Source organism: Pristiophorus japonicus, chromosome 5 (assembly GCF_044704955.1).
Source record: "Pristiophorus japonicus isolate sPriJap1 chromosome 5, sPriJap1.hap1, whole genome shotgun sequence".
NCBI lineage: Eukaryota > Metazoa > Chordata > Chondrichthyes > Pristiophoridae > Pristiophorus > Pristiophorus japonicus.
This window is the reverse complement of record NC_091981.1, coordinates 106,094,656-106,120,340: the sequence shown is the minus strand read 5'-3', so window position 1 is coordinate 106,120,340 and position 25,685 is coordinate 106,094,656. Positions and strand designations below refer to the sequence as shown.

At 44.8% G+C, this 25,685-nt stretch overlaps 1 protein-coding gene across 6 annotated transcripts in view; it reads right to left on the bottom strand.

Annotated features, from left to right (window-relative positions):
- creb5b (cAMP responsive element binding protein 5b) overlaps nt 1-25,685 on the bottom strand; it is a 666,872-nt gene that overhangs the window by 429,412 nt on the left and 211,775 nt on the right. For all 6 annotated transcript variants that reach the window (XM_070880829.1, XM_070880832.1, XM_070880831.1 and 3 more), the window contains 2 exons: nt 21,336-21,458; nt 18,045-18,217 (listed from right to left, as the gene is read on the bottom strand). In XM_070880829.1, coding sequence (XP_070736930.1) covers nt 18,045-18,217; nt 21,336-21,458 — 296 coding nt within the window. The remainder of the gene's footprint in view (nt 1-18,044; nt 18,218-21,335; nt 21,459-25,685) is intronic.

Sequence of the window (25,685 nt, the reverse complement as noted above, 5' to 3'; positions counted from 1 at the left end):
ACACAGAGGCAGTGGAGGGGTTAAGAGGGATGGTGGTGAGGTAGAGCTGGGTGTCGTCAGCATGCAAGTGGAATCTGACATTTTGTCTTCAGTTGATGTCATAGAGGGACAGCATATAGATGAGAAATAAGAGTTGCGGGGCGGGGGGGGGGCATTCAAGAATAGATCCTTGGGGACTCCAAAGGTAATGATGTGGGGGCAGGCAGAGAAGCCATTGTTGGAAATACTCTGCCTATGATTGGATAGGTAAGAGTGGAACAAGGTGAGGGCTGTCCCACTCAGCTGGACAATAGAGGATGAGGCATTGGAGGAGTGCAGAGGAGATTCACAAAGTTAATTCCTAGTGCCAGAAAACTGACTTGTGAGAAAAGATCGGAGAAACCTGGGCTTTTTAACCTAGAAAGGAGATGTCTGAAAGGTGATCACACAGCGGTATATAAAATAGTTCAGGAAATGGAAATAACTCGTGCAAGGGGCACAGATTGAAATTAGTAGAAGGTAAATTTAATACTGGTATTAGGAAACAAAAGGTGATCAAATCATTGAAGAGACTCTTGGATGGAGTAATGAAGGCGAAAATCCTGGAATCATCGAAGAAGCAATTTAACACTCAATAGAAGGACATTGGGTTATTTCTGGATGGATGAATTAAGATGGGCCAAATGGCCTTTCTCATCCGTAATTATCTTGTGATCTTATGAACCCACCAGAACCTTTGGCTTAGCCACAGGAGACAAATGTCAATTGTACTGAGAGCAGAATTTCAGCCCATATATGCCTTTAAAACCTGAAAGCCCAAATAAAATATGATGTTTTACTTTCTAATTTCTAATTTCATGCCAAAATTAATGCTTTATCTCTTTGGCATGCTACGATAGGCTAATTATTGCTGACCAACCTTTTTTATTTTACTCTGAAAAAAATCTTACTTTCAACAGATATTGGATTTTATAAAGTAATATGTTTTCCAGACTAATAATTGAAGCTTATGTTAATGCTGTAATGTATGCACCTGTGAGTATGCACACAGGTTGACTAAAAGAGTTGTAGAGCTGTTGACGAGAGGTGGGCGCCGGAGGGACTGGAGTGCATCATCACCCCTGGCAAACAAATTTTTATTTGATTTTATATGTTTTAAAGCTTAATTTGTTTTTATTGCTGGTTTTAGTGTCCCCCCCAGTCAGGGGGCACTTGTATAATTTGCCTCCCGGTGCCCTAAAAAACACACCAAAAAAACCAAAAAAAGGGCACTTGAAAAGTGTTTGGAGTGTCCCCCCTGCACCCCGCCCCCCCCACCCCTTTAATCAGGGGGAACTTGATTCATTTGTCTATTTTGTTTTGCAACAAAAAGAGTTGTAGAGCTGTTGACGAGAAGTGGGCGCTGGAGAGACTGGAGTGCATCATCAAACCTGGCAACAAATTTTTATTTGATTTTAATGTCTAAAGTTTAATTTGTTTAAGTTGTTGGTTTTAGTGGTCGGCCTCGCCCCCCTTTTAGCCAGGGGGCACGTATAATTTGTGTTTCTAGTGCCATCAAAAAAAACAAGGGGGCACTTGAAAAGTTTTTGGAGTGTGCCCCCACCCCCCCGCTTTAATCAGTTGATTACTGATACAACTAAAATACTAAAATAGTTGTAGAGCTGTTGACTGTGAGTGGCTTAGCCAGTCACGTGATGTTCACAAGATTCAATAAAACCCTAGCCAGTTGGGTTCAGGGGATCCACGATGAGGCCGGTGGTTGTGAGCCTGGTGGATGAACTGGTAATGTGTAATGTGATTGTTAAACCTTTGCTAATAAACCATTTAGTTCTTAATAGCAATGTGTTGCTATGAATTCTTAAGCAAAGAACTTGTAGGTTTAAGCAGAGACAAACAAGCAAGCTAGCTTTGTTAATTGGACAGCTAGTAAAAACTGGTTCCCTAAACAGGCCAGTGGTGAGTCAGCCAGGAACAATATAAAAAGAGGGGGCTTGGTGCAGTCTTTCTCGGAGTGCAGCGGCAGGTCAAAGTGCAAAGCTAAGAGGTTGGCAAGTGGGAGAGTTCGGGCAAGTGGGAGCAGGAGGTATTGTTTTGTCTTGTTTTCCCCACCAGTGCTGACTCCCCGACCTGGGAGGAAAAGAAAACGAAGTGTGACATCACAGCAAGAGGTTCGGGGACGTCGGAGCGGCCTATAAAGGTCCAGCAGCAGTCGAGACGTGGCGGCAGTTGGAGAGGCGGGAGTTCAGGGACGTCGGAGTGGCCTATAAAGGCCAGCTGATGCAGCTGCAGCAGGGAGAGAAGGCAAAAAAAGTAGAAAGAAATCGAAAGGTGACGTCACAGCCAAGGGGGTAAGTGATTAGCTGGTGATTGGTGAGTAGTTTTTTCTTTTTCTTTTCTTTATCAGAAAGTCACCTTTAGCATTATTGATGCAAAATTAAGTTAATCTAGGGGTTAAGTCATGGCAGGAGAGCTCGGACATGTGTTATGCTCCTCCTGTACTATGTGAGAAGTCAGGGACGCTTCCAGTGTCCCTGACGTCTACATATGCAGGAAGTGTGTCCGGCTGCAGCTCCTGACAGACCACATTGCAGCACTGGAACTGTGGGTGGATTCACTTTGGAGCATACGCGATGCTGAGGATGTCGTGAATAGCACATTTAGTGAGTTGGTCTTACCGCAGGTAAAGGTTACACAGCCAGATAGGGGATGGGTGACCAACAGGAAGAGCAGTGGAAGGTAGTGCAGGGGTCCCCTGCGGTCAGCCTCCTGCAAAACAGATACACTGCTTTGGGATGAGGAGGATAACTCATCAGGGGAGGGCAGCAGCAGCTAAGTCCATGGCACCGTTGGTGGCTCTGCTGCACAGGAGGGCAGGAAAAAGAGTGGGAGAGCTTCAGTGATAGGGGATTCTATTGTAAGGGGAATAGATAGATGTTTCTGCGGCCGCAAGCGAGACTCCAGGATGGTATGTTGCCTCCCTGATACAAGGGTTAAGGATGTCTCAGAGCAGGTGCAGGACATTTTGAAGGGGGAGGGTAAAACAGCCAGTTGTCGTGGTGCATATAGGTGCCAACGATATAGGTAAAAACGGGATGAGGTCCTCTAAGACGAATTTAAGGAGCTAGGAGCTAAATTAAAAAGTAGGACCTCAAAAGTAGTAATCTCAGGATTGCTACCAGCGCCACGTGCTAGTCAGAGTAGGAATCGCAGGATAGCTCAGATGAATACGTGGCTTGAGGAATGGTGCAGAAGGGAGGGATTCAAATACCTGGGACATTGGAACCAGTTCTGGGGGATGTGGGACCAGTACAAACTGGACGGAACCAATGTCCGAGGGGGAGTGTTTACTAGTGCTGTTGGGAAGGGGTTAAACTAATATGGCAGGGGAATGGGAACCTATGCAGGGAGACAGAGGGAAGTAGAATGGGGGCAGAAGCAAAAGATAGAAAGAAGAAAAGTAAAAGTGGAGGGCAGAGAAACCCAAGGCAAAAAGCAAAAAGAGCCACATTACTGCAAAATCCTAAAGGGGCAAAGGGTGTTAAAAAGACAAGCCTGAAGGCTCTGTGCCTCAATGCGAGAAGTATTCGGAATAAGGTGGACGAATTAACTGCGCAGATAGCAGTTAACGGATATGATGTAATTGGCATCACGGAGACATGGGAACTCAACATCCACGGGTATTCAATATTTAGGAAGGATAGACAGAAAGGAAAAGGAGGTGGGGTGGCGTTGCTGGTTAAAGAGGAAATGAATGCAATAGTAAAGAAGGACATTAGCTTGGATGATGTGGAATCTGTATAGGTGGAACTACGACATACCAAAGGGCAGAAAACGCGAGTGTGAGTTGTGTACAGACCACCAAACAGTAGTAATGAGGATGGGGACAGCATCAAACAAGAAATTAGGGATGCGTGCAATAAAGGTACTGCAGTTATCATGGGCGACTTCAATCTACACATTGACTGGGCTAACCAAACTGGTAGCGGTGGAGGAGGATTTCCTGGAGTGTATTAGGGATGATTTTCTAGACCAATATGTTGAGGAACCAACTAGAGGGCTGGCCATCCTCGACTGATTGATGTGTAATGAGAAAGGACTAATTAACAATCTTGTTGCGAGGCCGCTTGGGGAAGAGTGACCATAATATGGTAGAATTATTTATTAAGGTGGTGTGTGACACTCGAAGGAAGACACAAATAACCTTCCGGAAATACTAGGGGACCGAGGATCTAGTGAGAAGGAGGAACTGAAGGATATCCTTATAAAGCGGGAAATTGTGTTAGGGAAATTGATGGGATTGAAGGCCAATAAATCCCGGGGCCTGATAGTCTGCATCCCAGAGTACTTAAGGAAGTGGCCATAGAAATAGTGGATGCATTGGTGATCATTTTCCAACAGTCTATCAACTCTGGATCAGTTCCTATGGACTGGAGGGTAGTTAATGTAACACCACTGTTTAAAAAAGGAGGGAGATAGAAAACGGGTAATTATAGACCGGTTAGCCTGACATCAGTAGTGAGGAGAATGTTGGAATCAATTATTAAAGATGAAATAGCAGTGCATTTGGAAAACAGTAATAGGATCGGTCCATGTCAGCATGGATTTATGAAAAGGAAATCATGCTTGACAAATCTTCTGGAATTTTTTGAGGATGTAACTCGTAGAGTGGACAAGGGAGAACCAGTAAATGTGGTGTATTTGGACTTTCAAAAGGCTTTTGACAAGGTCCCAAACAAGAGATTGGTGTGCAAAATCAAAGCACATGGTACTGGGGGTAATGTACTGACGTGGATAGAGAACTGGTTGGCAGACAGGAAGCAGAGAGTCGGTATAAATGGGTTCTTTTCAGAATGGCAGGCAGTGACTAGTGGGGTGCCGCAGGGCTCAGTGCTGGGACCCCAGCTCTTTACAATATACATTAATGATTTAGATGAAGGAATTGAGTGTAATATCTCCAAGTTTGCAAATTACACTAAACTGGGTGGCGGTATGAGCTGTGAGGAGGATGCTAAAAGGCTGCAGGGTGACTTGGACAGGTTAGGTGAGTAGGCAAATGCATGGCAGATGCAGTATAATGTGGATAAATGTGAGGTTATCCATTTTGGGGACAAAAACACGAAGGCAGAATATTAGCTGAATGGTGGCAGATTAGGTAAGGGGGAAGTGCAATGAGACCTGGGTGTCATGGTACATCAGTCATTGAAAGTTGGTACGCAGGTACAGCAGGCGGTGAAGAAGGCAAATGGTATGTTGGCCTTCATACCTAGGGGATTTGAGTATAGGAGCAGGGAGGCCTTACTGCAGTTTACATGGCCTTGGTGAGGCCTCGCCTGAAATATTGTGTTCAGTTTTGGTCTCCTAATCTGAGGAAGGACGGTCTTGCTATTGAGGGAGTGCAGCGAAGGTTCACCAGACTGATTCCCGGAATGGCGGGACTGACATATGAGGAGAGACTAGATCAACTGGGCCTTTATACACTGGAGTTTAGAAGGATGAGAGGGGATCTCATAGAAACTTACAAGATTCTGACAGGATTGGACAGGTTAGATGTGGGAAGAATGTTCCCGATGATGGGGAAGTCCAGAACCAGGGGACACAGTCTTAGGATAAGGGGTAGGCCATTTAGGACTGAAATGAAGAGAAACTTCTTCACTCAGAGAGGTGTTAACCTGTGGAAATCCCTATCACAGAGAGTTGTTGATGCCAGTTCATTGGATATATTCAAGAGGGAGTTCGATATGGCCCTTACGGCTAAAGGGATCAAGGGGTATGGAGAGAAAGCAGGAAAGGGGTACTGAGGGAATGATCAGCTATGATCTTATTGAATGGTGGTGCAGGCTCGAGGGGCCGAATGGCCTACTCCTGCACCTATTTTCTATGTTTCTATGTTTCTATGAACCCAGGAAGCAAATACATTACAAATGCAAAAACAATAAAATATGAAACAAGGAAAAATAGACACAAGCCTTGGGAGCTAGTTAGCCATTTATCAAATTTTATTCATGAAAGGTTCTTTCCTTTTTTGAAGTGTATTTAATTTGTAGCCCTAATGATAATGATAATTGCATTTACTATATTAGTAATAATACTTGCACTTATACAGTGCCTTAATCTAGATCTATTTCAAAGTACTTCACACAATGGAGGCGATTTTAATGGAGGGCGATATCGGTGTTGCCAGGCACCTTCATCTGCATGCTTGCTGTCATTTCTGCCTGAACTCGCAGGGAAGCACTAGCAAGCTGGCTGGTGGGAGTGGGATTTTGGGTGGCTGGAAGTTATAGTCATGGACCCAAACCGTCCCCAGCACCAATGTAAGTCATTGGGAGGGGAGGTTGGGCAGTCGGAGCAGGAGGGAAGCCTGGGGCAGGAGAGGCCCAAGTTTTTCTTGTGGGTCCTAGAGAAGCCTCTCCTGCTCCTGCTGGCCCACAACAAAACAAAAAAAATAAAATTAATTATAACATGATTTCCCAGATGCTGCAGCCCAACAAGAAACAAATGGAAGCTGAACATAACTGCACTTATTTACTGAAGAACATTGCTAAAATTGTAGCTTTTGCAAAGACCAATAAAGTTTAAGGGGATAATTTTATGAATGTGCACTTCCAATGGGGGGCCTCTTCCCTTGGCCTCGCATATTAGGAAATCACAGGCATACTGCCTAAGACTTTCTATCCATTAAATCTGCCCTTAAATGTGAAAAGGAACTGGAGTATAGTTAACATGTATTTACAGATGATTTAAATTGGCAAGCAATGGTTGTTCAGCTCTATACCAGAGTGATCAAATTTATTTCTTAGTGAACCACTAAGCTGCATATTATGGAGCGCCATAAGCCACATATGACCATAAGTCCAACACTGCCTTCAGTGTGTCAGTGCAGCCTTCGGTCGCCTGAGGAAGGGGATGTTTGAAGACCAGGACCTCAAACCTGGCACCAAGCTCATGGTCTGTAGAGCAGTAGTGATACCCGCCCTCCTATATGCTTCAAAGCCATGGACTATGTCAGAAGTTTTGTGGGTTCAAGTCCTGCTCCAGGAACTTGAGTCCATAAATAATCTGGGCTGACACTCTGGTGCAGTGCTGAGGGAGTCTTTCAGATGAGAAGTTAAACTGAGGCCCTGTCTGCCCCCTCAGGTGGACATAAAAGATCCCATGGCACTATTTTGAAGAAGAGCAGGGGGAGTTATCCCGTGTGTCCTGGGGCCAATATTTATCCCTCAATCAACAAAACAAAAACAGATTATTTGGTCATTATCACAGTGCTGTTTGTGTGAGAGCGGTGAGTGTTTGTGGCGAGATGCGGTGCATGTTTATGGCGGAGGAGCGGCGAGAGATCATGGCGGAGGTGCGACAGATGAGGGTACAAGGCCCAGAAGAGCCGAGGGCCAAGGGGCAGCACGGGCCAGCCCACATTGCGATATGTGTGTGCGCTAGGTCTATGCAGCAGAGCAGGTCTCCAGTTCTTGCCACTGAACCAAGACCTAGCTCTGTCAAGCCCGTATGGTGGCTGGTGTGCAACGGTTACCACACGTTAAAAACAATTCTCGCACAGGCATCTTCCACCCCCTCAATTGGAGTTCAGGACTGGAACATCGGGTCCTTCATCGAAACACCTGTGAACTCGTTCGAGGGACTGCCTACAATCTTGATGATGTACAGCAGGCATCGCAAAGCACTGAAGAAGTACCACCAACACAGCCTCCGCAAGATCCTGCAAATCCGTTGGCAGGATAGGCTCACCAACATCAGTGTTCTCGTTCAGGCCAACATCCCCAGCATCGAAGCATTGACCACGCTCCATCAGCTCCGATGGACGGCCCACATCATCCGCATGCCCGATATTAGACTCCCAAAACAAGCGCTCTACTCAGAGCTCCGACATGGCAAGCGAGCCTCAGGTTGGCGGGGAAACACTTCAAGGACACCCTCAAAGCCTCCTTGAAAAAGTGCAACATCCCCACCGACACCTGGGAATCTCTGACACAAGACCGCTCAAAGTGGAGGAGAAGCATCTGGGAAGGCGCCGAATACCTCGAGTCTCTTTGCCAGGAGCACGCAGAAGCCAAGCACAAACAGCGGAAGGAGCGCACAACAACCCGAGAACCCCACCCACCCGTCCTTTCAACCACCATCTGCCCTACCTGTGACAGAGACTATAGGTCCTTCATTGGACTCATCAGTCACCTGAGAACTCATATTAGTGTGGAAGCAAGTCATCCTCGACTCCGAGGGACTGCCTCAGAAGAAGATATATTGCCTGGAAATTACGGTCAAAGAAATGATCAGATATAAGTTTTAAACACTAATCAATTCCTCTCTCTACTATTTTAATGAAAGCATTAGCCTATTTATTTTAAATGTATTAACTCCTCTGTTACAATAGTGGTGAGAGGAATTTGATGAGACCTTTTTAAGCATTTGCACAATAACATCACTGACAGTAATTTCTAACCTATAAACAAATACAATGCAAAATATAAAATCCAGAAAGTACTTACTTTAGAACATGGAGCTTTCAATTATTAGAAAAACTAATTTAAAAAAATTCCATGTTCATATGTTAGACTATTTAATGCACTTTGTCTCTCCTCATCATCGTTTTAATATTTTCCCACATTAATTTATGATATATTGTTCCTTTTGCATAAATTGTACATGAAAATATAACTGAATTATGTTGGCAATAAGCTATTCCATTTTATATGATATTCCTTTCTAAAGGGATAGCTGCTTTCATTAATCTCATTTTAAATATTGTATTTGTGCATATTGAGCAACATCCTTCAGAATTGTTTTAATGCTGGTTAGTTGGATAAAGTTATTTTGTGTTGGATTAACTTGAAGGCATGGAAACAGTAATTTGTACTGATACCATATTTAAAAAATTAGGTTTCTTTTATGTCCTTTGTGAAGACCCATAAGCACCAGGAAACAGGGTCTTCAACAATGCTCCAACCATCTTATTCATATTGAACACATTGCATTTAATAATAATTAGTAACCATGATACATGTCAGCAACAGCGTTTGCTTTGCATTTCTCTCTCTCTCATTCCACAGAATCTACTTCACATACCTTATTAAGCCAACCTCCTCCTCCCCTTTCACAAGGATCAGAGGAACTTTGAGTCAGCCCATTCTCTCAGGATCATTACCCCATACATTATAAAAACTATAACCAGCAGATTTGAACAAAAATAAATTTAAAATGTGATACACTATGAAGTTTTTCACTCTAATTCAATTATCTGTAATGATGATTCTAGCAATTAATGAATATTTGTTTTAAAAAATCTATTAATGTTAAGACATTCTGGGGCCGAAATTCACCGTCCCCAAAGGGACGGTTACCGCAGAGTTTGGGCGGGTGACCGATAAAATTGATGGGCCGCCGCGGTCGGATGATTTTCCCTCCCTGAGCCATATTCAGCTCGGGGGGGGATTTGAGCGGTGTGCACTTCTGCCGGAAACGGTGCGGTGAAGCCGCTGTAAAGGAGACTTTCCAGCGGAGAGCTCTGCAGCGTGTGGGCCGCTGGAAAGCCACTAGGACAGGGATTTTCAGCTGCAAAAAGGTAAGCCTTCTCCCAGCAGTACCCCGCAAGATATTCAAGTTGGTGGTCAAACGGGACACTGCTGGAGTGTTGCCGCGATCGGGGTTTTTTGGTAGGGAAATAGTTTTATTAATTATTTGTGTTTTTATTTAAGATTACAGTCTCCACTGTATTTATCTTTTAATAGTTTTATTAATTGTTTTGGCTCCATTCAGCCTGCTGAGTGCTGCTCAGAGGTTTGCACATACTTTAGTACAACTTTCAGGTCTTACTCTTTAGTAGAGTTTTCTGGGCTGCAGAGACCTGCTTGGCTGGGTTCACCCTGAGGATGGGAGGAGTGTTGGGAGGGCGACACCTGGTACACCTGGTTAGAAGCAGGGCGGCACGCAGGAGAAAGCGTCGCCATCAGCACCGTGCAGACAGACAGCGGGCAAGGGAGGCAGCAGCCATGATTCGTTCATTCTGTGCCAGACCAGTGTGCCCGCCGTCTTCACCGGCCCGAATCAGGATTGCGGATGGTTGCTTGGGGACAAGGGATATCCCCTGTCCACCTGGCTGCTCACTCCACTGCGGAATGCCAGGACAACGCCAGAACATGCATACAATGATGCTCATTGTGCCACCAGGTGTATCATCGAGCAGTGCATAGGTATCCTTAAGTAAAGGTTCCGGTGCCTGGACCACTCTAGTGGCACCTTGCAGTACTCTCCTCAACGGGTCTCCATAATCATCGTGGTCTGCTGCATGCTGCACAACCTGGCCATCATGAGGGGACAGCCGCTGGAGGTCAAGCCGGCTGTACCACCTGAGGAGGAGGAGGAGGCGCAGGAGGAGAAGGAGGCAGTGCAGGAAGAAGAGGAGGAGGAGGAGGAAGATGAGGAGGCAGCACAGGAGGAGGAGGCACTGGAGGAGGAGGAAGAGGAGGAAGAGGATCCCCGTCGCCCCAGAGCTAGGATGCGCGACCCATTGCCATCCTGGAAGGGCCGGGTGCAGACTGGCCAGCACCCTCCTGGGAGGGTGCGTCCTCACATATATGGAGGTGCCTGACACCTCCCCTGCAATCTCCCTCCATGCATTATGTACTGGCGCTCTGCCAGGTCTCCCCACATCAGGTATTCTTCTTCTGTCCTCCACACCGTCCATCAGTGTCTCCAGCTCCATATCAGTGACCCTGTTGGCTCTCCTTGCACCTCTTACACCAGCCATCCTTCCAGACTCCTTCCAACCTCCTTCCCCCTCCCCCCTCAGGGCCTTGCTGCAAACCCTGGCCTTTAAAAAGGTCAGGGAGCAGCTGGCTCATTAGAAACCCTTACCTGCATGCTGAATTTCTCAGTAGTGATAACGCTCAAATTAAGACAGCCACACCGCTGAAAAATCCACTTTGGAAAGGTTCATTAGCGCTGGAACCCATTGGTTCAGCACTAATGGCCACGAAAAATTAGGGGGAGCACCAGCTTTTCAGCAGTACTGAATTTCGGGCCTCTTGACTTTTCAATCCCCTTATTCTGTTTAATTAGACTTATGTAAACTTGAACTAAACTGAGCAAAAGCAACTGAAAAATCAGAGGGCTCAATTTTCCCCAGTGCCGTATTTTGGTGTAGTGCAAGAGTTACACCCCTTTTGTTTTGCCCCAGCTACTCCAAAAAAAAAACTTGTAAGTTTCCCCATTCTCTTTTCTGAAATTGGCGCCGTGCAGCCTGTCCTTTAGCTTCGGGGATGGAGCCTAATGCCTGCGCCGAAAAAAACGATGCCTCCCCTTCTACGCATGCGCGGGGAAAAAAAGCCGTTTTTACATGACTGCTATGGGCGCGTATGCGCACCCGGTCTGCATTCGGCCATTTTTAAAGAGCCAGTTGTGTGTGAGAACTTTAATTCTCAGTGAAAAAATCAGAGCTGCAATACTATATGCAACGCTGCTCAAGGACCAAGAATTTCTCACAGGATGAAGTGGAGGCACTGGTTACTGTAATTGAGGCCAGACGGCACAAGCTGGACACCAGCAGAGGTCTCATAAAAGTTTCACCCAAAGAAATGAAGAAACGCTGGAACCAACTTGCAGAAAATTACTGTGCAATGGTGACCACCCCGAGGTCTGGAGGCCAGTGCAAAAAGAAGCGGCAGGATCTCAGTCAAGTAGTTAGTGTAAGTAACATTTTCATTTATTCACTGGAATTGCAATTGTAAATGTGACCATCTGTATATGTCACACCCAGCAGAAAGACATCCTCTCTAAAAAGTTATATTTTCATCTTTGCAGAGGAAGGTGGCACACAACAAAAGTGAATGAACTTGAACAGGAGGAGGCCCGACAAACCTGCACCCACTGACACCCTTGGAAGAGAGGGTCGCTGTTTTGATGGGTCCTGCCTGGAGAAAAGCAACCACCACTGCACAAGCTGGGCCCACACTCGAGGGAGAGAGTAAGTCCTGCAAATTCCATAGTCTGGTTTTGCTAAATGTTAAATACTGCGCGGGCTAGCCATGCTTCGGTTCCTGGGGATGTCTCAATCAGCTATGCTTCAGTTGCAACGTGCTATCATTCATCGTGGTCCTTCAAATGAGCCTGCTGCCTGTGCTGTGTGAGCCTACTCATGCCACTCTGCCCCCTCCTCTGCTGCTAACTATTTGTCTCTTCTGTTATATTTTGCAAACTTGAGGCCAAACCTAACATAGGGGTGAAGGGGGGGGGGGGCAGAGGGAGGGGATGGATGAAGCCCCCACTCTTGTACTCACTCTGGAGGAGGTGAGGGTGCCGCCCATTGAGGTGCCAGGCCCTTTCCCGAGTGGTACGAGTGTTGGGACATTCCACGGTTTCTCACAGTCTGAGGCTGGGAATTCCAGTGGGGTGCAGCAAGGCACACCCAGGGTGAGGAGGGGACGGAGAGCTCGACAGCGCTCTCCTGAGGTGCAGGATCTAACAGAAGTGGTTCAGGTGGCAATGAGTGCAGAGAGCATTGACCATACGCGATCACTCCTGGACACCACCAATGGGGTGGGTGATGAGGTATCGGGTCTGTCGGGAGAAGTAACAACACTCTCACGACAAATGGGAACACTGTCTGGGCACATGAGAAAGGGAATGTCGCAGGCAGCTGATACAATGTCGGTGCACATGAGGGACGAAATGTCACAGGTAGCTGATATACTGTCAGTGAACATGAGGGAGTGAATGTTGCAGATAGTTGATACACTGTTGGTGAACATGAGGGAGGGAATATCGCAGGTAGCTGAGACGGTGACAGGGCACATGAGGGAGGGAATGTTGCAGATAGTTGATACACTGTTGGTGAACATGAGGGAGGGAATATCGCAGGTAGCTGAGACGGTGACAGGGCACATGAGGGAGGGAATGTCGGAGTTAGCTGCTGCAATAAGGGAACACGCCCAGACCCCGCGCCCATTGACAGAATCAACTGCCACTCCCACTCCAATCCCCAGAGCAACCTCTGAAGAGGCCCAAGCCAGGCCTTCCACATTACCGCTTGCCCACGCCCCCCATCAAGAAGTGTGCATTACCCGAGATGTTCGAAAGAATAAGTTTGGTACCAACCTGAGAAACGCTGCACCACCGCCTGCGGGCAGGAGTGGAGTCAACGAGACCAAGCACAGCGGGCGGTCTTAGAATAAGCTGGAGGAGAGATGGGTGGAGCCTTTGTTTGCTGCTGTTGTTATTTTTTTTTGTTATTATTATTGTTGCTCCTGTTCTCAAATTAAAACATTTTTGTAAGTTTTATAAATTTACAAGTTTAAAACTTTGTAAATAATCTTAAAGTTGTTAAGTGATCTTAGAGTTTGTAAGTGATCTTAACTGAAAACTTTAACGTTTGATACAATAATATTTTTATTAAAGTTAAGTACAAACAAGTGTTAAACTTGTGAATAAAATATATTTTAAATTATAACTGAATCATTTCCATTATTTGTTCCATTAACACAACACAACATTACAGAACAGGTCCAAACAGTAAGCATGGTCCATTTGGAAGAGTTGCTGCTGAGCCTTCAGACAGCAAAGTGCTCAAGGATGAGCTGCTGGCGCAAGGCTCGAGCAATCGTTAAAGGGGCACGACAGCCGACCTTCCTCCGCTGTCGTGCTCCGGGTTCAGGTAGTTGCATGGTTTCCTCGTCGTCCTCCTCATCATCATTTGCATCTTCCTCCTCATGATCAGCCACTATCACCTCAGGTGGGTCTTCTACTACCAGCTGCTGCTGTTTCATGATGGCTAAGTTGTGCAGCATGCAGCACACAACAGTGAACTGACCGACAATCTCAGGGGAGTATTGCAAATAGCCTCCGGAATGGTCCAGGCATCGGAAACGCTGTTCCAAGATGCCAACGGTCCTCTCTATTATGCTGCACGTCGCAATGTGCGACATGTTGTATTCCCGGTCAGCTTCCGTCCGGGTTATACATAGGGGTGTCATGAGCCAGGTGGCAATGCCATACCCTTTGACTCCCAGCAGCCAGCTTTGCCTTTCTTGCTGCTGCTGAAACATGGCAGATATAAAACTCTCGCGTACGATGAACGCATTATGGGTGCTCCCAGGATATCTCGTATCAACTGACATGATGCGATGCATCTCGTCACACAAGAGCTGCACGTTAACGGAGTGGAAACCTTTTGTGTCCTGTACGATGTGGGTACAATGCAGCCCTGGACCTTTGGGAAGCCAACATTCCTGGAGAAGCCCACTGCCCTTTCATGCAATGCCTGGGGAACTTTATGCGGTCATGAGGAACTTTATGCAGTCATTCCTCCGGGCATATGGTGCAGCAGTCACCTGCCGAATGCAGATATGTGTTGCATGATGAGAAATGGCACACACATCCCGAGTTGTGGCCTGGAATAATCCAGATGCATAGAATGAAAGTGCAGCTGTAACCTTCACTTTAACTGACAAAGCAGTCGTGATGCTTCTAGGTTGCAGATCTGCTTTTACTAATTCACAGATCTCGGTTACAACTTCTCTGCGGAAACGCAGCCTTCTCACACAGTCTGCATTACTCAGGTGCAGGTATGAACGGCTGTCTCGATATACCCGACGTGGGTAAGGCCTCCTGCCAATCATCCTACGTGCTCTGAGGTTCCTCATGCGATGAGGTCGAATCAATCGTCTCCTCCGCAGCACCATCATGCAGAAGCCTTGCACGAGGTATGGCATTGTCAATATTGCCCCATAATTAAATTGTACCTTGGCAAAAAGCTGAAAACAGCAAGACAAGGAGTTAAAGCTTCTCTCCTCTCTCTCTCTCTCCCCAAGGTCGACGCCCTAGTATGGACACACCCTAGTCTGCGCATGCGCAGTAGGCTTGCTTAGAATGGAAAGCTAGACATTCAATAAGGACATTTGGGGCAACGAAGTCTAATGCAATTCTTTAATTTAATTTTTTTTTCAAAGTACTACCCTACTACCCAACCGAACATCTCACCGGACTCAAGGGTCGGCCGGCTGAATCGCTCCCTCGCCCGGACACAGAGGCTCAGCAAACATCCAACCCCCACCCCCCATCACCGGGCTTCTTTTGAAGTTGCTGCATAGTGTAAGGCTTCTCATCCCTTCAGTTCGGCTTCTGCCCCACCACAACCCCCCACCCCACCACCCCCACCCCGGACATCTTTTGAAGCTACTGTATAATCTAAGCCTTCTTATCCCTTCAGTTCAGCTTCCACCCCCCACCCCCAGTCTTCTTTTGAAGCCAAGACCCGAGCCCCTGTGTACCGGGCGAGGGAACGATTCTGTCGGCCGGCACTCCGACCCTCGAGCCCAGTAAGGAGATGTTCAGTTGTGGCATGGCACTTTGAAAAAAATCCAAAATTAAAGAATTGCATTAGACTTCCATTTTCTCCATTATGAGTTTGAAAAAATTAAGCTTCATGGTGCATATTCAATGTCTTCTTGACTACCTCCAAAACTTTGCATAGAAACAATGGCGTTTTTCTGCACCGATTTTTTAATGCGCGTTGATTTTTCTTAAGTGCCCAGAAGGTTTTTTGCGAGTGGTCACAATGTAAGTTGGCCAAACTTGCATAAATCTGAAAAACTGGTGCAGACATCAGGTTACGCCCCCTATAACGCAAAAAAAACTAATCTAAAAAAAATCGGAACTAACTGAGTTACGCTGGCGCAGAAACTTTGGGGAAACTTGGATATTTTAATTTACGCCAAAAAAAGCGGCATGTGCCAAAAAACAGCGCAAATAACTTGGGAAAATTGAGCCCATTGTGTGGTGAGTTTATGGGCTCAATTTTGCCCAACCCCTTTTCTCGAAGCACGTGCCAACTTTGCGCGCTGGAAACGGCGCCGGAAAAAAGTCGCCCCATCCTGGCCACTCTTCCGAGTCCCCGGAGACCCAGCGTGGCGTGCATTGTGAAGTGGGGGGCGGAGCAACAGGCCAGCGCCGAAAACAATGCCGGCACCTGCGCACATGCGCAGTGAAGTCTGCGCGCATGCTCCTGCCCTCCCAGCGTGTCCTGCGGGCTGTGTGCAGGACCCGATGCTCGCAGCCCCTATCCCCAGCCGAAGGGACGCCCCGATCTCACCGCACCCTATCCCCAGCCGAGTGGCCTCCCGCACCGGCCGGCCGGCCCACTGAGTTCCCAGGCCGAGGTAGGACTTCAGTTTATTTTTTATTCATTGATGGTTGTGCTTGAGAGTTTGGATTGAGGGGGTGGGGGGGGCGGGTATGGAGGAGAGTTTTGGGGGGGTGGGGGGAGAAAGAGTGTTTTGATGGGGGAGGGGGGGAGAAAAAGAGTATTTTGATGGCGGGGGGGGGGGGAATTTAAAAAAAATCTAGATTCTGTCATAAAGGTAGAACTTCTATTTTTTATTTGTTATTGATTGATTGCTTATTACTTTTTGTGGTTTGTTTAATGCTTTGTGCTTGGTGCTTTAAATGTACTAACCTGCGGGATTTCTTAACTGCCCGCAAGGTTTTTCAGAGCTGGCCCCATACGCTAACCTAAGTCGATTTGGAGTAAGTGGCATAAATGACCAAAACTGGCATAAGTGTCTAGGAACGCCCCCTTTTGAAAAAAAAACTGAACTAAAAAAAATCGTACCTAACTGACTTACGCTGGAGCAAGTTTTTTTGGGAAAATGGCATTTTTTAACTTACGCCAGAAAAAACAACTTGCTTCAAAAAAATTGATGCAAGTCATGGTCAAAATTGGGCCCATAGTGTTCAAGTAGTTCAGGGATTTCTGAAAGGAAGGAGGTAATTTTGTACTGACCTCCGACCTGTTCACATTGGGATTCGGGTTGCTAGGCAGTTGGCCACCCTAGGCCCGTCTAACTTGAATGTCAAGTGGATCACGAAATTGCCAGTTAGCGTTCTACCATGCACAGTCAGCCCAATTGTACAAGAGTTTAGTTCCCCTTAAAGGGACTGCTGGAGGCCACCCATAAGACAGCCCCAAAGGTTTTTCTCTTTACAATAATTTTTGTGAGGCCAGAATGCTCCTTTTGGCCCCGCAACTTCTTCAGGCCCACTGTCTGCTGCTCAGTCAATGTTTACTGCCCCGCACTCCCCACTGATTGCTTTCCCTCCCCACCAGGGCCTTAATTTTATCTCTGCTCCCCAGTGGATTCCCTCTCTCTCCTTCACCACATGTGAAGTCCCTTCACCATATGGACTGCAGTAGTTCAGAAGGCAACTCACCACCACCTTCTTAAAGGCAATTAGGGATGGGCAATAAATGTTGGCCTTGCCTGCGATGCCCACATCGCATGAATGAATTTTTTAAAATTCTCCCCATCACTGCAGTGGCAAGCTGCCTGTGTGCTAGCAGCTCACACAAAATATTTAGATGAGGCCTGACCATGCAAACAGTTCAGGCCTTTCGCTGGAGCAATTAGCCTGGTGGCGCAATCATTCCATGTTCTGCCCGTCCAATTGCCCGATATATCCAGCATGATCTGAGCTGAACTGGTTTAGAGTAAAATTATTAAATATAGAGATGAATTCACCTCTGAAATTTGCGTTGTGTACATCCCAGTAACACAAGTCCCTCCCTCATGTCATGACTTTACTTTGAACTAGTTCAGAACAACTTTGTTTGGTTTCCCAGCATCCTAACAAAAACTGTACATTTTAATTCTTCGGATACCCATTTGTATTATAAGTCAGATGTCATAGGTGAGCTATCAGTGATCCTTACTATTTCTTTGCAAATTCTAAGAATAAATGCCTCTTTATTTTAATTAAACCCCTGAACCTCCACAAGAATGTAACAGCATAATCTGCTGGTTATGCTGTAATACTAAATGTCATCAGAAAGACTGCTTCTATTTTGATTTATGTAGAGGTGATGCCAAACTCCAAAATGTTAACCATTAAATATACAGCTCTAAATGAGACTGTTACATTGAATACACTCTTACATGACCAAATCCTCCTTCAGCGATGGTTTTGATTAATATCTATAATACCAGTGCCACATTCTCTTTTTATACCAAAGAAAACCTTTGTGAGTGGTAAGTTAGATAGCAGTAATTGAACTAATTACTTACCCTATTTGCCTGTTAGTAGAAGGTGCTTGTGTGATGACTGAACTGGAAGTTGGCGAAGGCATGGCTTGCTGAATTGCTACACCGGTGTCATGGTTTGACATCCTAGTGGGGGCAAGCTGATGAGCTGCTGGTCCTGACATAGGCCCTTGTACTGATCCATGCACTGATAAGTTCTTTTACAAAAGAAATAAAATAAATGTGTTAACTTTAATATAAAAATTTAAAGTACAAAGACGATTAGCATTCTACATATGTTATATAAAACTCCAAAGAATGCCAAATCATTACCTACTTACTCGACGTTAAAAAATATATTTTTAATGTATCCTTCTCTTCTTTTTGGTCCATCTACTTTCTGCAGGTGATTGAGAAGACAGGCAGGTGATCTCTGTAAATAATGCTCTGTGACTGGACATCAGAACCTAAATCGCATCTGCCCAAGATGACTCAGTTTTCAGTTCTCCTCACTTTTCTGTAGGTTTGTACCTATCCTATGCTCTTCACCTCCCCCTAATGACTCAACGATCAGGAGCTTAAGGTAAATCTTGCATGTGAATCTATATTCAACCACTCAAGGGCAAATGACTTTGAACCATCAGTGCGTGATGCACCATGGCACCGACTGGCTCATTCTTTATAGTTTATCTTCCATTATTCAATAGTACTGAAATTCAGGTGGTTAAATTTCCACAGGGTTTCTCTTGATCATCGGGGGAACATCCCTGGAAAGTAAGTGCCATTTCTCAGAGGTTCCCGCGGACCTACCACTAAAGTTATAGGGGACGATTAGAGGAACCCAAAGAAATTCAACATCCAGATGATTATATGAAAACAAATATAGTGTTTTACAAACCTTCATTTATATTGAATAATTTTCATCTGAATCAATAAGAGAATTAACATTCCACAAAATCTATATGGAGTATTTTATATTGCAAAAAAAATCCCAATTTTTTCATACTTATATACAGGGAGTTACATAAAAGGCACAATCATATATACAGTATTGCAATAGCATGATATGTTGTATATATTCTGAGCGTAGTTATCTGAATATATATCGATTAAGCTTGCAACTCTTACTTTGCTGTTGATTAAATTACTAAAAGTGCTAGTCTTAACTGCTTGGAGGTTCTGTATATTTAGCAGAGCGGGGGTTAATGTCCTTCATTTCTCCAGCAATATATTCTGCAAATGTGGTAAAAGTAGGGTACCGAACATAAGCCACTGTAATTGGAATCCACTTGCTTCCCCTGAAAGATTCTGGGTTGAATTTCCACAGTGGCTCTCCTGAGCATCCACAGAATTCTCCAGGATTTCTGTAGATCTTACGCCAAGATTATGAGAGACGGTCGGAAGAAACTCCAACAGAAACCAATGGCATCTGTTCTTAAGGTGAAAGCCAACTTTCATCTTTTTATATGATTATGACTTTAAATGACCTTGACTATCTGCCTGGGGTGGGAGGGAGGGGGAGGCCCGTAGGAGGGGGATGCAGGATGGGAGTGCATCCTAGCATAATTGCTGAGATGTGCCTGCCTGTGACCTCCTTCACTGACCCTGTCAAAATTCATGGGTTAAGGGGGAGGTTCACCAGTTAATGTGACAATGCCTGTGCCTCTGTTACTGACGCCGCTGAAGAGACCGAAAAGTGGCCAACTGGGGGAAGGGTTCCCCTCACCCCCCCCTCCCCGCCACCTCTGCTGAAACATCTGAAAGCTGCCCCTGGGGGCACCTATTGCAAGGTGGCCACAAATAAAGCATTTTTTTTTTTTAATCCCTTTGCAGTGGTCCAGGCTACAATCATGGCCGAGACATTCAGGTGGGCCCCACTTCTGCTGTTGGTTGGCTGTTATACCTGTCCTTTGCCAACCCTATGCCATGTCTCTCTGAAAGCAGGGAAAGCAGGAACTCCAAACATGGAGAGTCCCCTCGCTCCACTGCCCCTTACACCAATAGGCTTGTCTAGTGCAGACAGAGGCTTTGTCCTCACAAGGCTAACTCCCATGTTTAGGCCAGGACCCAATGGACTTCAATGGAAATAAAATTCGAGAGAGATGTAAAACGGGCTGCCAATTCGCTTTCACCCATTTTATACTATCGCACAGTCAAAATCTGAGCTGATACAGAGATATAAAAAGGACAACAAGAATGTACAAATAAGCGGGTGTGAAACGACAGAGGTGGGATCCAGACAAACAAAAGCTTGAGAAATTTAGGAACAATAAAGAGAAACAAGGTGCATTGGTGAATATGTTGCTACTCTACCTCACCACACTCCTCCTCCCTCCCCTCCTCTCCCCACTTAACCCCTCATGTTTTCAACCTTACTAAATGTCAGTCTATCTTTTTGGGCTAGATCTTCCAGAGAGCCCCTCAACGCCCGATTGCGCGCCCAAAAAAACGCTAATGTTTTGCAAGTAACTCTGGCGAAAATTTCCAGTATTCTCGGCGGTTTCTAGGCGGTTAAAGGGGAAACTAAGTAAAATGGGCGGTTCTTAAATTTTTTTTTAAAAATTTAGTCTGAGGCTGCGGTTGGGCCTAGGGAGGGGGGGCGGGGAGAACTTAAAGAAAAATTTCACTAAAAAAAGTTTTAAAATATTTCCCAAGACAGTTTTAAAGCTAATCGCCATTTTACAATATAAAAAATAAAGAACCTTTAACTTACCTTCCTTTGCAGAGTACTCAACTACCGCCCTGATTAAATAGCTTTCGCAGGGCGGTTCCCTTGGCGATCTGGACGGGCTTCCATTGATGCCAAACTTACGGCCTGACAATTTTCTTGGCGGTGCATGTCGGCAGTTTGGTCCCGGTGGCCGTTTTGAGATTTGGGCGGTACCATTAAAAAATTAAGGGGGAAGCTTTCACCGGACGGTTTCTCGGGCAAAACCAGCGGTACCGCCAAGAAAATTGCCGAAAACCCGCCGAAAATTAAGGTGAAAGTTTAGCCCTTAGTCTTCATTTCTGATGCAGGGTACAGACCAGAAATCTCATAGCCTGCATTTTCTCTTAGCAGGTGTAGACTGTATATTTCTAGCATTTTATGCTTTCCTTGTTACATTAAAAGCAAAGGTGAGTTATGATTATCTATTTTGTTCAAGTGTTGCTTTTAGCTCATTTTACGTTTATAAAATCGTTGAAACAGACCCTGTGAAGTGACATACGGAGAATCCTATGATTGCCTGAAGCAGTACAGCAGTACCCTTCAGATAGTTAATGCTCAGCTCAGTGTAAACTTAAAACTAGCTGTTTAATACTTCAGTTGTTAACTTGATCTGTTACATGGCTTACCTTATCAGTTCGGGTTGCAGAGACTGTCCGGGATAGAGTTGATACTTGTGTTGTACTGTCAGTAATTGATGCCCCTTTGCCCTGTACCTCAGCCAGATTGGAAACACTCAACCCTGCTGAAGCCTACAAAAAATGCAAAACAATATAAAGCATTTAAAGAGAAATAAAAATGCAGTTCCAATTATTGCACTGTGATTTCTAAACTTGTGAATTGATAAGCGTGGTCAACAATTTAAAATAAAATTCCTTAGAGGGTAAAAAATAATTAAAACAATAACAACCTCAAGTAATTTGCTTTTTTACGGATATGATATTTGAGCCAACTAGGTGTAGGTGTGAAATACACTTTGATTTTTAAGTCGGGCAGACAGAGGCTTTGTCCCCACAAGGGCCAGCTGCCTGTTCTGGCAGTGAAGAAGTTGCAGCCATTTTGAGGTCCAGGCCTCTTTTAAATAGAACTGGTGAGTGATCCGCCCCAAATGAGCGCCCTAATGCAGTTCAGGAGATTCGGTGCAATATCGAGTAGCTCGGAAGCTTCCAAGCCCCGGCAGCAAGGTAAGTCCGGGGGAGGGAGGAGGCAGGGCGAAGGGCGCTCAGGGTGTCGGTGGTCCTCAAGCTGTGGCCTAACTAGTGTTTTATATAGTTCTAGCATGACCTCCTTGCTCTTATATTCTATGCCTTGGCCAATAAAGGAAAGCATTCTGTCTGCCTTTATAACTATCTTATTGACCTGACCTGCTACCTTTAAGGATCTGTGGACAAACACTCTGTTCCTCCTTACCTCTCAGTATCCTTCCATTTATTGTGTAATCCGTTGCCTTGTTAGCCCTCCCCAAATGCATTACCTCACACTTTCCCGGATTGAATTCCATTTTCTACTTTTCTGCCCAACTATCGATCAATATCTTCCTGCAGTCTAAAGCTTTCCTCCTCACTGTCAACCACACGGCCAAATTTTGTATCATCTGCAAACTTCTGTATCATGCCCCCTACATTTAAGTCTAAATCATTGATCTATACCACAAAAAGCAAGGGACCGAACACTGAGGCCTGTGGATCCCCACTGGAAACACCGGTCAACCATTACCCTTTGCTTCTTGCAACTGAGCCAGTTATGGATTCAAAATTGCCACTCTCCCTTGGATCCCATGGGCTTTTACTTGTTTGATCAGCCTGCCATGTGGGACCTTGTCAAAAGTCTTGATAAAATCCATGTAAATATATCAAACAAACTTCCCTCATCAACCCTCCTTGTTACCTCCTCAAAAAATTCAATCAATTCAATCAAGGGGATTCTATAATAAGTGGGATAGATAGTGTACTCTGCAGCCAAGAACGAGAACCCGAAGGGTGTGTTACCAACACGGTGCTAGGGTAAGGGATATCTCACAGAGGCTAGAGAGGAACTTGGAAAGGGAGGGGGTAAATCCAGTTGTCATGGTCCATGTTGGAACAAACGACACAGGTAGGAACAGGGAGGAGATTCTGCTGAAAGAGTATCAGGAGTTAGGCACTAAATTAAAAAGCAGGACCTCGAGGGTAATAAACTCTGGATTATTGCCTGAGCCATGTACAAATTAACATAGAAGCAGACTGATCAGGAGAATTAACACGTGGCTAAAGAGATGGTGCGGGAAAGAGAGGTTCCTTTTCATGGGACACTGGCACTAGTTCTGGGACAGGAAGGAACTGTACTGATGGGATAGGCTCCATCTGAACTGGAATGGTACCTGTGTCCTAGCAGAAAGGGTAAATAGGGAGGTGGCAAAAGCTTTAAATTAGTAAGATGGGAGAAGGGAACTACAAGAAACCTAACCAGCCTAAATATAAACAAAACCGGAAAAGAAAGCATAGGAAACAATGAAGTAAGGGAGGACATTGATGGCAAGGGAATAAATAGAGTTATAGACCAGGGGGGGATAAATTCGGTCATGCCTCGGTAACCCAGGTGGAGCGGTAATTTTAGCATCTTGAAAAAGTTTGCCCCCTCTGTTCAGAAATTTGTCAGAATCGGTTGAAGAGCTGACAGGGTTGCTAAATCAGCCGTTGCACACCAGAGCTGGGGGGATGCTAACGAAATGCAGGCGCTAAATTTAACCGAGTCATTGCACATGCGCCGAATTCCGATTCAGATCCCGGAAAAAGCCGAGTCTCAAAGGCGCGGCATAGTAATGCACCCATTAAAGTTGTCAAAATCACTTTTTCTCAAACGGAACTCTTATTTCTGTCTGCCACTGCAAAATCAGAGGCTCATCATCGTTGTGTGTGTAAACGTTGCACTGACAGTGACCTTCGACCTAATCCCTTTAAGTAGCCACCAATTAACAACTCTGCAAGCCTGTACCGACTGCTTTACTAGATATTGTTCTTGGCGGCCGCACCTAATTTTCCGACCGGGGCGCACACGTGGGTGTTGCACCGGGAATACATCATGAGCGGAGTGCTCATCAGCAGCCAGGCGCTACTGGTTTGCACCCCCGGTGAGCCTCTAATGAATTTTTGGTTGGGGCATTAAATGATGCGTTCCAAGTCGGTAACCTCTTATGCTCTCATTAATGCCCTCTCTGGCCACTAACTAAGGTGTGAGACAACCGAAAATCCAGCCCCAATAGTCTAAAAAGATGGTTAAACATGAAGTGAAAAGAAATCCTATTAAAAATTAAACTGTCTGTACAGCAATGTACATAGTGTCCGCAATAAAACAGGGGAGCAGGAGGCAATCATGCGTTGTGAGGAACCAGACATAGTAGGGATTACTGAGACATGGCTGAAGAAAAATCAGGACTGGGAATTAAACTTTGCAGGGAATAACATATTTAGAAAAGATAGAGAGGGAAAAAGGGGAAGTGGAGTAGCTGTACTTAGGGATAACATAACAGCAGTAGAAAAAAGTGGCGCAGCTATCAGCAAGACAAAACTAGAATCCACATGGATAGAGATAAAAGATGATAAAGGATCAATCAAACTAATAGGTGTAGTCAACAGACCACCTAATAGTGGAAAGGAGGTGGAGGAAGAAGTATGCAGACAAATTAGGAAAATTAGTAAAAAACATAGAATAATAATCATGGGGGATTTCAACTACCCTGATATTAATTGGACAGAAGAGGTAGGTAAAGGGGATTAGGGAATGTAATTCCTACAATGTGTACAGGACTCCTTTCTAAACCAATATTTAAGAAGCCCAACAAAAGAGGATTCGCTATTGGATCTAGTAATGGGAAATGAACCAGACCAGATAAGAGAAGTAAACTTAGGGGAACATCTTGGCAATAGTGACCATAATATAATACGCTTTAAGATCATAATTGAGAAGGACATAAGTATGACAAAAACTGGGTTAAAAGATTGGAGAAATGCTGATTTTGAAGGGCTGAGAATAGAACTTAGGAAAATAAAATGGGCAACAATATTGGCAAAAAACAATTTAGAGCAGCAATGGGAAACATTTAAAACAGTGTTTAACAGAGCGCAAGGGCAATATATTCCATGAAAAGGAAAGAACTAACTAAACACTAATGAGACTCCATGGATAAATAAAGCCATAAGGGAACAATTGAGGGTAATGAAAGAGGCATACATTAAGTACATAGACAACAGGGGAGTGCATGATAAGGGAGAATACAAAAAGATTAGACGAGAAGTCAAAAAAACAATTCAGAAGGCAAAGAGGAACTATGAAATTAAATTATCAAGGGACATGAAACAAAACAGTAAAATATTTTACAGGCACATCAATAAAAAAGTAAGGTTGGGATGAGAATAGGGCCATTAAGGGGTAGACAGGATAATATCACAGGTAACGATAGAGAGATGGCAGAAATATTAAATAATTATTTTGAATCAGTATTTACCAGGGAGATAGAACAGGTGAACATGACATTGGATGAGGAGATTAATAATGAGATATGTACATTAAAAACTAATCAAACTCAAAGAGGATAAAAACCCTGGTTCGAATGGATTGCATCCACGCATTTTAAAATAATCTCGGGAAAAGATAGTATAGGTCTTACTACACATATTTAATAATTCATTAGAACAATGTGTATGCCCAAGGACTAGTGGATAGCTAACATAATACTTATATTTAAGAAGGTAGATAGAATATGTCCAGGAAATTATAGACCAGTCAGCTCAACATCAGTGGTAGGAAAAATAATGGAATCCCTACTAAAGGAGAAAATAGAAGAACATCTAGAAACCAAAAATATAATAACGAATAGTCAGCATGGATTTCTAAAGCGAAAGTTTTGCTTGACCAACCTCATTGAATTTTTTGAAGAGGTAGCAGAGAGAATAGACAATGGTAATGCAATAGATGTAATTTATCTAGATTTTCAAAAGGCC